The sequence below is a fragment of the Urocitellus parryii genome, chromosome 11, assembly GCF_045843805.1.
Source record: "Urocitellus parryii isolate mUroPar1 chromosome 11, mUroPar1.hap1, whole genome shotgun sequence".
In the NCBI taxonomy this organism is placed as follows: domain Eukaryota; kingdom Metazoa; phylum Chordata; class Mammalia; order Rodentia; family Sciuridae; genus Urocitellus; species Urocitellus parryii.
Genome location: NC_135541.1, coordinates 95,111,944 through 95,128,484, shown reverse-complemented (window position 1 = coordinate 95,128,484; position 16,541 = coordinate 95,111,944). Strand labels below are relative to the sequence as shown.

Below are 16,541 nucleotides of genomic sequence, written 5' to 3'. Positions count from 1 at the left end.
CTCAGCAAAAGCAAGGCATTAAGCAACTCAGTGAGACTCTGTCTCTAAACAAAATACCAAATAGGGCAAGAGATGTGTCTCACCAGTTGAGTGCCTCTGAGTTCAATTCCTGGTATCCAAAAACAAACAAACAAAAAAATGTTGAAAAAATTTTCCCCAGAGGTAGGAAATAAAAGGAAAGAATTTAGGAGGGCAAAAGATTGTATGTGAAGCTTGGCCTCCTGGCAAATGGTCAGCAAATCCTGGCCTGTTATAAAGCAAGTGGTCTTTAATCACAGAACTTCACATCCAAAGCATCACCACTAATGTTTATGAAAGCAGTTTGTTTTGTTTATAAGATCAGTATAAATATAAACTCTATTGTTTCTGCTTCAGGATCATACGTAGCTTCTAGTCAGATGTAAGATATGTTTGTTGATGGATTGGAGAAAGCCCTGGAGGTGGGGCTGGGTGACTTTAGAACAGAGTGCCAGACTTGAGCCTGGCATATTGAATCTAAGGCTATGTAATTATGGAAGTTGTGACAAAAGAAGGGAAGACGGTGGGCTTTGGAGTATGAAAAAGGAGCATGTGTTGTGGGAAACAAGAAGTAGAGGAGAGAGGAAATCAGATTCATATCTGGATTTGTATCTGAAAAAATTAATTGATGTTCTTTAGGTATTTGGGCCTTTGAGTCATCTTAGAATAATAAAGCATAAATTATCATCATTTACACATAGGTATTTTTAACGACCCCTCTGAATATTCAAATCCAACCAATATTTTCTGGAAAAAAATGGTTGTTTTTATTTAAACAAAAGAAATATTAAAATATTTAATGATAAGGATCTTTTTTTTTTTTTTCCAATTTCTCCCATCCATATTGACTGCCCTCTAAGCCCAGGAGCACAAATTGCCGACCAAAGTGTTTCGGTGATTAGGGATAACTACCACAGAAACCTGAGCCACACAGGGAAAAATAATTGAGAGGGAAAGATATAAAAAAGAATCACGGATTGGGAAGTGAGCACGTTAATGGCCAGGTCACAGAAATTATGTCTTAAACATCTCTTGCCATTTTAAAGCAATTTTTTGAGACTTGGCTTTGAGTTCTAACTGGTTGATGTTCACAGTGTGTGTTAGACTAATCAGTGAGATTCAGAGGTCAGAGCCACCCAGGAAAATGTCATTACAGTCGTTGTTCAGGTCCCTGTACTTGGAAATCGATATAACAGCTGCTGTGTGAGGCTCCAGGGTTGTCCATATGCCCCAACGTGGGGTGTGGGGGAGAGAAAGTTGCCAGGGTGAGAATCTGTAGATTTCCCCAAAGAATATGACGCCTGACACAGCCTGCAAACTGCTGTCACACTTTAGGCAACGGGCACTCTTTTCCTCCTGAAAAGATTAAGAGCAGGTAAGACCTTTAAGATTTAAATCTAAAAGAAGTCAGAGAAGGCGAGGCAGAGAAGGTGAGTAAGAAAGATCTGACACCGGGCTGTGTGTGGTGCTCCCTTAGCACTAGGAAGCTCTTAAGCCTCAAGCCAGGCATCTGCAGCAGCCTGAGTTTTTACTGGCTGTTAGGTGGATGCACCACCACATCTCTAATACAGCTCTCAGATGCTTTTTAAGAGTCCTTTTTCTAGGAAGCTCTTAAGCCTCAAGCCAGGCATCTGCAGCAGCCTGAGTTTTCCTGGCTGTTAGGTGGATGCACCACCTAACAGCCAGTTAGGTGAGTGGCAGCACATCTCTAATACAGCTCTCAGGTGCTTTTTAAGAGTCCTTTTTCTACCATATCCTTTAACATGTGAGTGAAGGACCACAATTTGTTCACTTGGATCCCAGGAAAAGGATTTTTCCTGATTTTAAAACCTACTCTTAATCTACCCCCTAGCCACTTAGGAAACCATGGTCTTCCCCACCAGCAAGGAGAGGAGGAGCTAGCCTCCTGTGTTAGCTTTCTTTGGCTATAAATACTACCTGAGATAAATCATCTTATAAGGAGGAAAGAATTATTTTGGCTCAGTTTCAAAGGTTTCAGTGCATGGTCAGTTGATCCTGTTGCTTTGGGGCCTGTTTTAGGCAGAACATCATGGTGGGAGTTCCTGAGCTGCTGGCTTCATGGCAACCAGGAAGCAAAGAGAAAAAGAAAGAGAAAGGGGCTGGGTTCCCAATATCCTCTTCCAGGGTACATTCCCAATGCTAACTTCCTCCAACTAGGCCCCACCTCTTAAAGGTTCCACCACCTCCCAACAGCACCACATATACATATAGGCCTCTAGGGGAAGGTGAAGATTCCAACGATAATACCTCCCATGTGTCCTTGGTTCTTCAATCCATCTACATTTCGGAAATTATTCCTATACCAAACAAAACAGAGTAAAGAATTTCAGTGACCTAAGAACTAGCATTTTTTTAGACTTTTCTTTAAGTTTAGACACCAAGTTTTTTTTTTTGATTGTTGTTGTCTTTTTTAAAAATTTGAAGATGGACAATACCTTTTATTTATTTATCTTTATGTGGTACTGAGGCTTGAACCCAGTGCCTCACACATGCTAGGTAAGCACTCTACCACTGAGCCACAACTCCAGCCCCAGCCACCAAGTTTTTAAAACTTTTTCTTCTTTTAATCCCTGAAGGATAGTTCACTTATATCACAGTTGCTCACATGTTCAACAAGAAAACATGGGCAGGGTTCTTAAAAATGAAAAACATTTGGGTGACTTCAGATGTTTCTGAGTTACCCCTGCACTGCATGTTACTCACAATTTAATAATATTCTAGGTTCATACAAAAGGGAACAATGGCTTGTATCCATGGTAACATGGGAGTCTTTACCAAATCATAAGACAGTAGTGAAGCTAACACATCTCTGCCATGGGGATAGCCATTATTTTTACTTTCATTTGTATCTTCAGGTGTTAAAAATGAACATATAATATATAATCCCAGCAGCTTGGGAGGCTGAGCCAGAAAGATGGCAAGTTCAAAGCCAGCCTCAGTAAAAGCAAGGCTCTAAGCAACTCAGTGAGACCCTGTCTCTAAATAAAATACAAAATAGGTCTGGGGATGTGGCTTAGTGGTCGGTACCCCTGAGTTCAATCCCTGGTACCAAAAAAAAGAACATATTTTAAATTCTTGTTTCAATGTTTCAAATCTTAAGGTTACACTGAATTGTTAAGATCATTGAGGTAAAATACATATGATAAAATTTACTCTTTTTAGGTGTGTAGTTCTGTGAATTTTGACAAATGCATACAACCACATAGCTATCACTGCCACAATCAATATGTCACTTCCATCATCATTCCGTCATGTCCCCCGTTAGTCAGCCTTACTCCTAGCAACTCCTGATCTGTGTTCCAGCCTCTGTTCTTGCCATTTCGAGAAGGTCCCATCAGAGGAATTTTGTAGTATGCAACCTGTTGAGTCTGGCACCCTTTACTTAGCACTTTGAATTTGAGATTCATCTATATTGCTTGCCGTGCGTATAAGAAATGCATTCCTTTTTTTTATGCTCTGTTGTATTCCATTGTAGAGAAGAACTATAGTTTGTTTATCTGGTCACCATTTAGGTGGTCTCTTGTTTGGGGCAAATGTGAATAAATCTGCTATAAATGTTCATCAACTGGCTTTTTGTTTAGACATAATATTTCATTTCATTTGTGTAAATATCTAGAGGTAGGATTTCTGGATCGTATGTAAGCCTGTTCAACTTATTAAGAAACTGTTTCCCAAAGCACTTGTACCATTGTGTGTTCTCATGGGACTGCTCAGGAATTCCAGTTTTCCTACATCCTCATCATTTAACTCTGGCACAGTTGGTTTTATCATCTTAGCCTTAGAAGTAAGTGCATAGCGGTATCTCATTATGCTTTTATCCAGACCTAAGTTTAAATAATATTTTTGCATTCATTCATGAGGAAAGGTCAAAGTATCATATTTTTAAACAATAAATTTTAAATTCAAAAATTCTTTTTGAAGCCTCTGTAAGTCATATGGACAGGACTACTAAATATTCAGATAACAACAGATGCCATTAAAAACTGCAGAGCATAAAACTGTGTAAGACTAAGGGTGATTGTTGGAAGCTACTTTCATAAATACTTTAATCTGATGCTTTTTCAGTAGTGTTAGCAAATCCAATCTGAAGACCAGCTGTCTTAGGCCAGCAAACCATTGGCCCGTGTAGAACAATGGCTCTCTAATGCTCTTAGCTCGACATTAGTAAGGGCCAGTGCTTGACAGCTGTCTGAACAACTTTCAGCAAGGAAAGATAGGGGAAAATGGGAAATAGCAAGTATTTTTCTCCTTAAAATCAAAGAACATATGTGTGATTTTCTGTATTTGCATTACAGAATCTCACTAATTCAGATTGATTTTATGGAACCTGGAGAACTAAATTATCACTGCTTTCCCGATGGGGTAACCCCAGTTAGTTTGCTGAAGTCAGGCAAGAGTCGTCTTTGGGGTACCTATTAAGGAATAAGTAAGTGTTTTCAAAGTAGAACATGAGTAAGTTAATCAGGCCTACTGCAAACTTGTGTAAACAATAATTGCTTAATAATTACTTTTTCTTTTCTTAGTGATAGAGAAAAGCTCACGTTTGGTTGCACCCCTACACTTACATGTAATGAAGTATGATGTGTATGTCGAAATCAAGACAATAATAATGACAACAGGAGTGGCACATGAGGTGTCAGTGGTAGCTGTGGAGGTGTAGGTGGCTGTGGTGGGTAGACAGAGTGTGGAGGTGAAGGTGGCGTTTGATTCCGTGCCATGCAGGTGGGTGGGGTGCAGATGTTGCTGCTCTTAATGATTAGAAAATTTTAGGGAAGAGATAATTTCTTTTAAAAAACAAAACTCTTGAAAGCTGTGAAAATCCTCAAAAGTGCAGCAGACCCAGTTCTCCCAGCCCATCGAGAAGGGTGTGCTAGGAGACTGGGAGACCAATATGCCTTGAGGGCTTATTTACAAGGGAGTCTCTCCTCTTGATCATTTTTCACTTTTGTTTTCAGATTTTATTTTTTTTTAATTTATTTGTTCTTTTTAGTTATACGTGACAATAGAGTCTATTTTGACATAGCATGGAGTATGTCTTACTCTAATTAGGATACCAGTCTTGTGGATGTACGTGATATGGAGCTTCATGGTGGTATAGTCATATTGTACATAGAAAGTTATGTCAGATTCATTCTACTGTCTTTCCTATTCCCATTCCCCCTCCCTTCCTTCATTCCCCTTTGTCTAGTCCACTGCACTTCTATTCTTCATTCCACCCCCCTTGTTGTGGGTTAGTATCCACATATCAGAAAGAACATTTGATCTTTGGTTTTTGGATTTTGGCTTATTTCACTTAGCATGAGAGTTTTCAAATCCTTCCATTTCAGGTTTTCTTTTTTGTGTTTTTGGTACTGGGGATTGAACTCAGGGGCATTTAACCACTGAGCCACATCCCCAGCCCGTTTTTGTATTTTATTTAGAGACAGGATCTCACGTAGTTGCTTAGGGCCTCGCTAAGTTGCTGAGGCTGGCTTTGAACTTGTGATCCTTCTGCCTCAGCCTCCCAAGCCACTGGGATTATAGACATGCACCACCACAACCAGCTCATTTCAGGTTTTCATTTTTTTCTGAAATAAGCACCGTTCAGATAATGGATCTATGAGGATGATGTTCTTTATCTAACATTTTCCATTTTAACTTTTTCTTTCATCCTTTCCATTGAAGTTTCTGCTTGATAATTATGTTATTTCCAAAGCTTTATTTTGTTCTGTGATTATTCTCTTTTCATGTAGTCACATTCTTTTTGTTTTGTTTTGTTTTATGGTATGTTCTCAACTCTTTTTGAGAATACTAATTGGAATTTTTTAAATTCCTTTTGTTCCCAAGACATTTCCATTAATTCCAGTATTGGCTGTTCAGTTTTTGAATTTTAGTCTCTTTCATGACAGGCTTCTTCATGAGTGAGGTTGTGATTCACCATCTGTCTGTTTAAATGTGCGGTCTGCTCATTGCTGCATCCAGCACTCCTGCCTGGCTGTCTTCTCCCACATGGTAGCTGGGGGCTCACTGACCAGCAGGCTCCATTTTAAGGCAAGCAGAGGATGCTACAGGTGCAAAACCTGTCATATACCATGAACTCCCTGGAATTCCCTTTCTGTTTGGTTTGCTCATATAAATTTCTTCACTGAGAGATATTTGAATCAAGTTCCTAGAGGAAGGGAAACACACACACACACACACACACACACACACACACATACACATGCTGCATCTGATATCTTGAACAGAAACCTGTTTCAGGGGCTTTTCACTTTAACCCAGTCTTTGGATGGATTCTTATTTAGCATGTGGCCAGGTGTAGAGGTGGGGAGGGTGTTGCAAATTATTCTGGCCATCCAGAAATAGAAGGAAAGAAAGAACAGCAAGCAAATTTTATGAAGGCAACTTAAAGCAGCATATTTTGGAGTAAAAAATAGTTGTTCTAGGATTAAAAGGGAGTTAGAAGGAGGAAAAGGAAGACAAACAGTCGGGAAAGGAGACATGAAGGGGCTGTGATAGCCATAAAGATAGAGGAATGGCTAACTTTGCTAGCCACCCAGTCTGTCTTCTTAGAAGACAGAGGAGGCAGGGAACCAAAGAAAACAACAAACAGAAAAAACAAAAACGATGGTACAAAGGAGCCTAGGCACCAGGGACTATGCAGAAAGTAGAAGAGTAGAAAATGTCCCAAATCAGGTTGAGAAGGACTTGCAGAGATATGGGAAGGTGCTGTGGAAGAACAACTAATTCTTCATCTGTTGTTAAAACTAAAAAAAAAAAAAATAAGCTGGCATAAACACGGACAAGAAAAAGGGAAAAGGAGAAATCCCTCTATGAGAAGAAATTCAACATTTTTTATAATAAATTATATCTTAAGGGCTCTTATGCAATATCTAGATGCTAGTCAAAAACATTGACTGTCTAAGTAGAGTCTCTGACTATCAGAAATGGCCAGTTGGAAGGAATAATAATATATATGTGATGATCTCATTGTTGACTCATCCAGAAAGAAGCTTTTAACAATATTATCATAATGTCTTTAATATATGAAAGCATTATACATCATGCACATAAGAATTCGGTACCACTGGACAGGGCAAGAAAACATCATTATTACCATATAGAGCCACAGGACTACTTTTAGTAAAGCCTTCGGCTCTAAAAAGTTCAAAAATATATGCATGTATAAATAGACACATAAAAACCTGGAGTCTTTACAAGCTGTGACTGCAGACATACCCCAAGTTTATCTGATTCCATTTCAACTACCCAGATGCAGTTCCTTTTTTTTTTTTTTGGCATAGAAAATAATTTGCAAGACGTTTCCCACATTCACATTAAAAGCCACTGGCATTTTACTTGAATCAGAATAACATGGACATCTCTCAGATGACGGAGCTTTAAAAGGGTCCAATGTCTAAAACATCAGGGCTCACAAGAGCAGCCAGATTTTGAGTGCACTGTGATCTCCCTTTCTTTTCATTATCCCAGAGTTTGTCATTTCATTTTCTTTCCATTCTTCAGGCACATACTTAGGGTTGGTGCATTATAGTAACAGCCCACATGATGAAAATTCATTAGCCTCCTCAAGGTCATTTGTAGAGTTCCTACTGGCAACATGTGCATGCTCTGACGTTTGCATCGTGCCTTCCCCCTTACACCTGGAGAAGGTAGCTATCCCACTTCAGCAGGAGACTCTTGCAGAGATTGTTGGCTACACTTGGAACCAAAAATAGAAATCAATTCTCTAATTCTTGGCCCAGGGCTTTACATTACAAAGTCCTGCCTAGTGGAAATGATTGCACCTGACATCTGTTAGGGGCTTGGGAGTTTTCAAATCACTTTCCTGTTGGACTCTGGAGAAGACAGAAAGACAAAAAGTAAAGATAATGGAGAGGAGAACCTCCCTAAGGGTTTTTTTTTTTTTTTTTTTTTTTTATTAGCAACTTGAAGCAAGGGTGGACCATGGGGTACCTTGCTGTCTTCCCTGGAGAGAAGTCATATCATAAGATGAGGGAAGAAAGAAGCTGTGTTCACACCACTGAAGGCATGAATAATAAGATGACACTGAACTAGTGAAAGGAAAAGGAGGCTCTTGCTTCACTGTTTTTTGTTCTGCTTTGGGACATCAGGCTGTCTGAGCCTAGGTTCTTCACCTGGAGAGTGAGTCCTTCTGACTCACTGAGGCTTAGCTGTCATACAATGAGACCACATCTGCAAACCCAATTCAAAAAGCTACTATGCAGATGCAGACGGCAACTGCCATGCTCCACGTAAAAAATATAAACAGCTGCAGAAATTTAAGAGAAGACTCAGGATTCACAGAGTAAGTGTAGATGAGTCCAGATCCAAAGTCCCCTGATCCCATATAGCTTGTGCGATTGCTCTTGTGCCACTTCCAGGAAGGCTACTCCCTCACAGAAGCACCTGTAGAGTATTTTTCTCAATCTTCACAACAGCTCAAAGCATAAGCCCAGGCCAGTTTTTCCAGAAAGAAACAGAGCTACATCTGGGCACTGTGGTGCACACCTATAATCCCAGTGGCTCAGGAGGTTGAGAAAGGAGGATCGTAAGTTCAAAGCCAGCCTCAGCAAAAGTGAGGAGCTAAGTGACTCAGTGGGATCCTGTCTCTAAATAAAATTCAAAATAGGGCTGGGGATGTGGCTCAGTGGTCAAGTGCCCCTGAGTTCAATACCTGGTACCCCAAAAGAAAGAAAGAAACAGACCTACAGGTGTCAAGTAACTGTCCCAGCATGCAGGTATACCTGGCAAAGACTGGACTCCATCCCAAATCTGTCTGGCCACAGCTTCTGTACACCTTCTGTTGTCCCATAACTTTTTGAGGCCTTCTCTGAAAAATAGTGCCTTAGAACTATAGTGACCATGATTGCAGAAGCCTGGGAAGTTTGCTTTTTGTTGGTTTCTGTGCAGTGCTGGGAATTGAACCCAGGGTCTAGTGCATGTAAACAAGTGCTCTACCATTGAGCTACACCTCCAACTCCAAAAGCCTGGGGAGTTCTATCTTTCGAGTGTTTGTGCATTGTAACAGTACCATGGCAAAAACCCATGGTCTGTTTTCTGACTCGTTGTCACAGCGCTAATTTGGTCTTTGCATTAGCAGAGTAAGAGCTAGCCAAAGGAAAATAACATACATGCGGCTTTTAGTTATTAAATTTGAACTGCAAATATAAATCTCTTCACTTCTGGGAAGAGAAAGAGAAGCCTAATAAAACTTAACTATGGGAGGTTTCATCTCATCATTAGTTATCCCACTCTGCCATTAATTAATCTGATCATCAAATGCATCCTCATTAGTAATCATTCCTTCCAAAAATAATGAGGCCAGCAGACGAATCATTGTAGGAGCCAGGAGAAGAAATAATGGCATTGCCCTGCAGACCATTACAATCATCTGGCTTCTGCCTTCTGCAGCTTTCTCTGACATCTGCATGGGAAACCTTGAATCTCTAGTTGACTTGCAGCCATTTCTGGGCTGGAGGAACTGCTTTTCCTGACTCTGCCAGCAGCAGTGGTTGGATAGCCTTTGAATGACCTTCCCTTTCACCACCTCTTTTGGAAATTGCCTCCTGACTTATAGGCCATATCACACTATGAGTACTAGATTTATAGAGAAATGGATCTTTTCTTAAATGTAGTAAATCAAGACAGACTTTTGCCGCAGACACATTCTAGCCTTCTACTCAGCTTGACCACTGCCGTCTCTCTCCCTCCAGCCACGGATGCTAAAATGAATCCTGATGGTCTGGCCTTGACTTCCTTTCTTTGTAGCCTGCCAGTGCACAGAAGCCTGCTCCTTCACTTGGAAGCCCTGAACCCTGCCAGTTCCATGGCTGCCTGCATACAGCAGGTGTCCTGCTCCCAGCCAGACTCATGCAATTATCCGCCTCTCCAATCGGGCTGCAGTTGGGAGGGCATCAAGCTCCAGGGCTTTCTCCATGCAGCTGGTTAGGAGAGGCAACCTGGGGATTCGAGAGATGGGCCAATATCCTTCTCATCAGAAACGAAGGTTATGAAGAGGAAGCAAGGATAGATTTTCCAACAATTACCTTCCCAAACCCTGCCTCCACACCTTACCATACAAAAGTTTACCCAGTCATTGTGAACACACAAGCATATTTTAAATTTGTCTTCTCTTTCTCATCATTATTTTCCTACTCTAAGTGATATCATCTTTCTGTGAGATCATCATTTAGCTTTCTAAGTGATATTCTTGCTTTTCCTCTTATCTCTGTGAAGGAACACAACTTGGAAACAAAGAATGAGTCAGAAAAAAAAAAACTCGTCTTTATCTGAATAAGAGAATACACAAAGGGGCAGAAATGTAGGTGGGACTATTGTTTTCCTGAGCCCAAGTTTGTCATTTTAGTTTTTTTTTTAATTTTCCATTTTGCAAAAGAACTCATGCTCAATGCAGAAAACTTGGAAATATAAAGGAAATAATTAACAGGAAACAAAAATTATTCATAGCATTACTACCCAGATCTAACTGTTATTAACATCTGCATGTCTCCTTCCAGTCATTTTCTCTAGATACATAAAAACACACAGTGTTGATCACTTCTAAGTATTGACCAATGGGATAGCCAAACATAGTTAAAGTTCCTGGAACTGTAACCAAAGTGTGGAATTGGGAATTCACTTCCAAGATGCTCAATGGTTAGTTAAAAACTACCTTTTCTCCTCTGTTTAACAAAGCACCCTGAATAGTCATCTAGGGAAACTTAAAGTTAGTGCCCAATCTGGTCCTCACTTTGTAGACCACCCACTTCTCGCCTCTAATCAGTGAAAACACCTGTTTCCTAAAGGTTTTATAATGAAAGACCAACATAGTAATTTTTTGGAGCTTTATCTTAGTCTTCCTTTTGTTCTCTTAATTTGCCCTGTGGTCCTGCCCCACATCCACAAGTCCTTTTCCTAGGTCTTCACCATCATTACTACCTTAGTTTATTTAAAGCTGGGTGTCACTCATATGTTCAGAGAGGGTGAGGAGGGAAACTCTCATTTCCACGTCAGGTGTGTGTTTCCACACATGATTTACATTTTATCCTGAGCAAGTGATTTACTGAGATGGTGCACTACACACTTCCAGACATTAAAACACAATCGTACACTGCAATTTTGTACTTCATTCGTTATCTATATACCTTGCTCTCTTTTCTCTGTCTTTTATATTTCTTCCCTATGTTTCTTATTTCTTCATTGCTACTCACAATTTATGTCAGGAAGGTTTTAGTAATGGCCTAACTGTAAACTCTGTCCTGCCGAGTTCTCTTTACCATTTTCCCCCAGCAGTCCTCCTGTTAATCACTTGGGGAGAAAGGACAGGGAGTACTCAAGATAGAGTTTTAACACTCCACCTTTGGTAATATGAACTGATCAAGTTCAGAGAAGATGTAAGGAGAGCCTCCAAGGTTTTGTCTTTTCCCCTTTGGGGCCCTTGGGGTCTTTCATAATGAGGCCAGTCTTCAGCCAAGCTGGAAACTGACTTGCCTGACTTTAAGTCCACAATTTGCTAGCCATTTCTCTGTGAAATCTATGCTCATCTTTAACTACATAACCCATTCACAGTTCATAAATAAATAAATAAGGAAAAGAAAGTAGAATGTGATCATAATTGGAATTTTTCTTTAGATACAAAACTTAGGGGCTGGGGTTGTGGCTCAGTGGTAGAGTGCTTGCCTAGCGTGTGTGAAGCCCTGGGTTCGATCCTCAGAACCACATATAAATAAATAAGTAAAATAAAAGTATTGTGTCTGGGGCTGAGGATATACTCAGTTGTAGAGTGCTTGCCATGAATGCACAAGGCCCTGGGTTCGATCCCCAGCACTAAAAAACAAAACAAACAAATTTAGAAAACATATGTTTACCACTATTGTTACAACAAGAGCAATACAAAATACAGAAAGTTAGAACAAGGAAGGGCTCTAGGGAGTCCCTAATTCCACCTATTTACTATATAGTTTCAGTCAAATTGAGAAGTCAAGTCAGTGAGCTAAGCCCAGCCCCTCACCTTTGTCTCCCTTCCCACTACCCAGGCCCCTGACTCTTGTCCCCTCCTGCCTGTCTGCATTCTGAGATTTTTTTTTTCCTTTCTTGTTTATTTATATCTCACTCTGTGAGTTGGGACATAGGGGCCATATGTTAGATAAGTGTTAATTTATTTTTTTCTTCAGACACTGAATGGAACTGAAACTAATCCTGATACCTAAACCAATCTGCTATGGCTAATTTAGTGGTTCATACCCAGCAACTATATGAATGAACGAATGAATGAATGAATGAATGAATGAATGGCTCCTTGAGTCAGCACATATTTACTCTCAGCAACTGAACACTCTGAACTGTTGCCTGGTTCTCAGACCCTGATTCTTTCCCCGCTCGTCGCCCCATAAACAATGTTATCCTGTGGACCAAACAGGTCTGGATTTCTGAGAAGTCTGTTGAAGTGTAAGGATGGATCAAGTCATCCTGTCCTCAGAAGTCATTATCAGGCTCTGCTGGAATGGAGATGCTAGGGCCTGTCAGTCACTGGTCTTCTCCAGTGCAACCTGTGCTGGCCCGCAGCTATAAAAGACAGCTGGAACCTTAGGAACCAGGCCAGCACATCAGCATTGATGCCATGTGTGTGTGTGTGTGTCTGATTGCGGATATTTCTGATCCAAAAGGGTTCTTTCTATCCAAAGGCTTGAAGAGCCTTGATAAGTTAGAAAAGACAGTTGAGAAGCCTCCAGACGAGGCAGCACAGTGCTTAAAATTTCTCCTAATTGTTTTGCTTAATAATAAAAAGCAAGGTTATATCACAGATGTACACTTTAAGGTCAAGAATATACAACCCCAGTATTTAGCTGAAAGACTAAAAATACATTAGGGAATCTGGACACTCTTCTAAGCAGCTCTGCTGTTTCTAGTTTGAACTGCTGTGACCACCTGTGTTTGTACCAATGAAGCATTCTCACAGAACTCAGCCACTAGTTTTGATCCCCAGGATATATACAGAAAACTCTCCTTTTCAAATATACCTGAAATATTTACAAAAATTAATCCTTCACTGGGCCTTCAAGCAAATCTCAACAAATTTCAAAGGAGTGGTATAATTTTCTGATCACAATAAAACTTAAGAAAAATCGATGCCAAAAAAAGATAGCTAAATCCTATATATTTGGAAGTTAGAAGTATACTTCTAAACCCTTGTATCCAAAAAAAAATTAAACTTTGAACTTAAAATGTTTAGAGGTAATTGATAATTAAAATACAATATCAGAGCTGGTGGGATACATGTAAGACAGAAGTTAGAGGAAAATTACAAACTTTAAATGAGTAATAGCAGATACAAAATTGCTTCCAGGGGCAAGTTCTACCCTCATTCAAGGGCAAATTCTGCCAATCTTTACAAATTTATTCAGAGAACACAAAAGGAGGAGGAAATACTTCCCAACTAGTTCATAAGGTTTGATACCATTCAAGACAAGGACCAGGGCTGGGGATGTGGCTCAAGTGGTAGCGTGCTCGCCTGGCATGTGTGCGGCCTGAGTTCGATCCTTAGCACCACATACAAACAGAGATGTTGTGTCCACCCAAAACTAGAAAATAAATATTTTTTAAAAAATCCTCCCTCCCTCCCCCCCCTCTCTTTAAAAAAAAAAGACAAGGACCATGTAAACAGGGAGGAAATTACAGACCAGTGTCATTTATGAATATAGATTTAAAATCCTTTAAAAAAGAAAATTTTAATCTGGTATTTTATAAACTATAAAATTAGACTTACTCCAGGAATTCAAGGTTGTTTCAAAGTTAGAAAAGTCTGTTAATGGAAGCTATCTCATTAACAGATTAAAGCTGGAGTAATATAATCATTTTAGTAGCTAAAGAATATCAGTTCATGATTTAAAACTAAAACAACCAAAGAAAAGTGAAGTTTTTTAACAACTTGGAATAGCAGAGAACTTTCTTACCATGATAAAAGTTATCTACAGTGAAATCAGTGACAAAATGTGGTTTTTTTAACCCTCCCAGATTAATCCAGAGATAATTTTTTAATTACTTGGACTACAATGCAACTGTTTATTATCATTTGCTCTATATCATGATTTACATTTTCAAGTTGTCATCTGGAAGCAAAAACTCATGGTACACCAAGTCTGCTATCAGATCCTTAAAATGTGGTTTCCCTGTTCTTTCCTTTTGAGAAGACAACAATAACTTTGCTATCTATCATTTTTGTAATGCAAACTTAAGTATCTATATTGTATGGATGATCATCTTTTCTGCACTATTATTGTTAGGAACTGGACTTTGAGCTGCCTTCAGCAAAACTTATGCTTGAAATTTTCACCTAAAGGACATAGGTAGACATCCCACAAGTGATATGGAACTGCATGCAGTTGCAGATTGAGAACAGGGATATGGCTTAGGCTAGAGGAACTCTTTATTATAGTGTGTGATGCCAATAGTAATTATGAAGCTACAGCTCTAGTTTCCTTTAATTTTTGTAACCTGAAGACTTTTTTTTTATTTTGCTGTTATCATTCTTGGCCATACTAACACCATACCATTGCAAAGGGTCTGATGAACTCAGCTTACTTCCTTAGTTTCCTATATTTAATGTTTTAGAGGTAGAGAAGATTGGTTTAAGTTGGTAATTTTCTCTCTGCACTTTTAAGATCTATGCAAGATGGTGATGCTGTATTGTATTTTACCAGTTAAACCTCAGCCCCAGCTATTAAGAATATGTGGCACATTTCACAATGGCAGTATTTGTTAAGGTTTTCTGTTACTGCTGCTGTCATCATTATTTCTCCTTTAAAAGTGTCTGCAGTTCAAAGAAGGGCAAATCCATATAGTTCAGAGGCTAAGCAGCTGCAACAAGACCACCTACAAGTTGTTAAAAACACTCAGGGAAAGGAGTCTTGTCTGGTACAGCCCTTACCTGACCCTGGAGCCAACAACAGGTAAAACTTGGAGATCTCCAAGGGTACCACTATTCTAAGACTCCTAAACTGTGGAGTTCCAGGCCAACCTAAATGTATTAAAATACCTTGGAAACCTTGGGGGAAGAGGCAGACTTTCTCTGCCTCTCACTTCTCCTATGATAGATGAATATGCCCATTTATTTATGAAGTTTGTCCTTGAGTCACCCAAAGATTCAAGAAGTTCAGGGACTATGTTTCTCTATCCTGCCCCTAGATATCTGATTCTCCAAGTCTTTAAAATGTCAATTTGTGTTAACTGAGAAAAATTGGAAATATTGTAATCATTGAATTATTGAATTATGTTTACTAAAGTTCTGCCATTATCTGGAGTTAAGTGTTAGGTGATAAGGACCATCTACATCCAGAATAAAGAAAGGTTCCATCCTTGGATAAGACCTGCAACTGTATTTCCTCCCTTCATTTATCTGCAGAACATGCTAGGTCTTTGCAATACCAGTAAGATTCAACTAGAAGTTCTTAAGCCTCTAACACATATCCTTATTCCACACCCATTAAATCAAAAGCTGCTTTCCCCAAACTACAACCAAAGAGACTAGTGATAGTGTTAATATATGTTGCTGATAATGCTGAAATGAATTATGGATTGACTCTCCAGTGGCTGAACTTGATCAGGCCCTGATTGCTAGCGAAAGACACATCCAAAAATGGCCACAAGATTTTGGTCACAAGTCACCTGTATAGGGTTTTCTAGCTATCGTCTCTGATCATGAATGAGTTATAACCCTTACAAAGAACCAGTCTCTGTTGGCCTTTGGAGCACATTGCAAGACCCAGCTGTTCAATCAGGTTCTTGTTTGATTGAGGTAAATGGGCAATCCAGCTGGAAAACATGTTAATGTTTTAAATTTCTACATTAACAACTGTACATGTGCCCAGAGGTTGGGGTGATAACCACCTCATATAATTGAAAAGGAGTGATACAAATAAATAAATTCCAGCAAATTGGATTATCATTTGCAGCAGAATTGCCAGGAAATGCAATGGAGAGACTGGCACTGATATCTATTCCTACTTCAGCAAGGCATTTGACATCTTCTCTTATAAATTGCATGAATGATGTTAATTCAAGTTGGCTAGTCTGTGTTTTGAAATTGGCTGAAGGACGGTAAGCAGCATGGTGAGGGTGGGGCAAACAGTGTACCTTTCTCTGTGAATATTAATCCCTGGCACTGCTCACTCAGGTCAGTTAAAACTCACTTGACCTTGCTGGATTTCCCTCTCCATTTTTTCAGAGAGGATAATGGCAGCACTTTTATTTAACTCAGTATCTTTTGCCATTCAAGGAGCCTCCCACACTTAATCGATGTTCTTCAATTTCACAATATCCCAAGGGTAAGGATTGTTTATTTAATATGTGAAGAAATTGAAGATCAGGAAACTAAGATGACACTGCAAATTACACTATAAAGAAAAATCATCTAAAAAAGAGAAAATGGGTTTAGAGACTTCTGAACTACTTTTGCATCTGCTTTTCCTGTGTTTAGGAAATTAATTGGTGCATTGCTTTGCAGA

General features: G+C 39.5%; 1 protein-coding gene across 1 annotated transcript in view; it reads left to right on the top strand.

Moving 5' to 3' along the window:
• LOC144249335 (ecto-NOX disulfide-thiol exchanger 1-like) overlaps positions 1 to 8,489 on the top strand; it is a 106,318-nt gene extending 97,829 nt beyond the window's left edge. The window contains exon 9 of the mRNA XM_077791583.1: positions 8,421 to 8,489. Coding sequence (XP_077647709.1) covers positions 8,421 to 8,489 — 69 coding nt within the window. The remainder of the gene's footprint in view (positions 1 to 8,420) is intronic.
• The last annotated feature ends 8,052 nt before the right edge of the window (positions 8,490 to 16,541 follow it).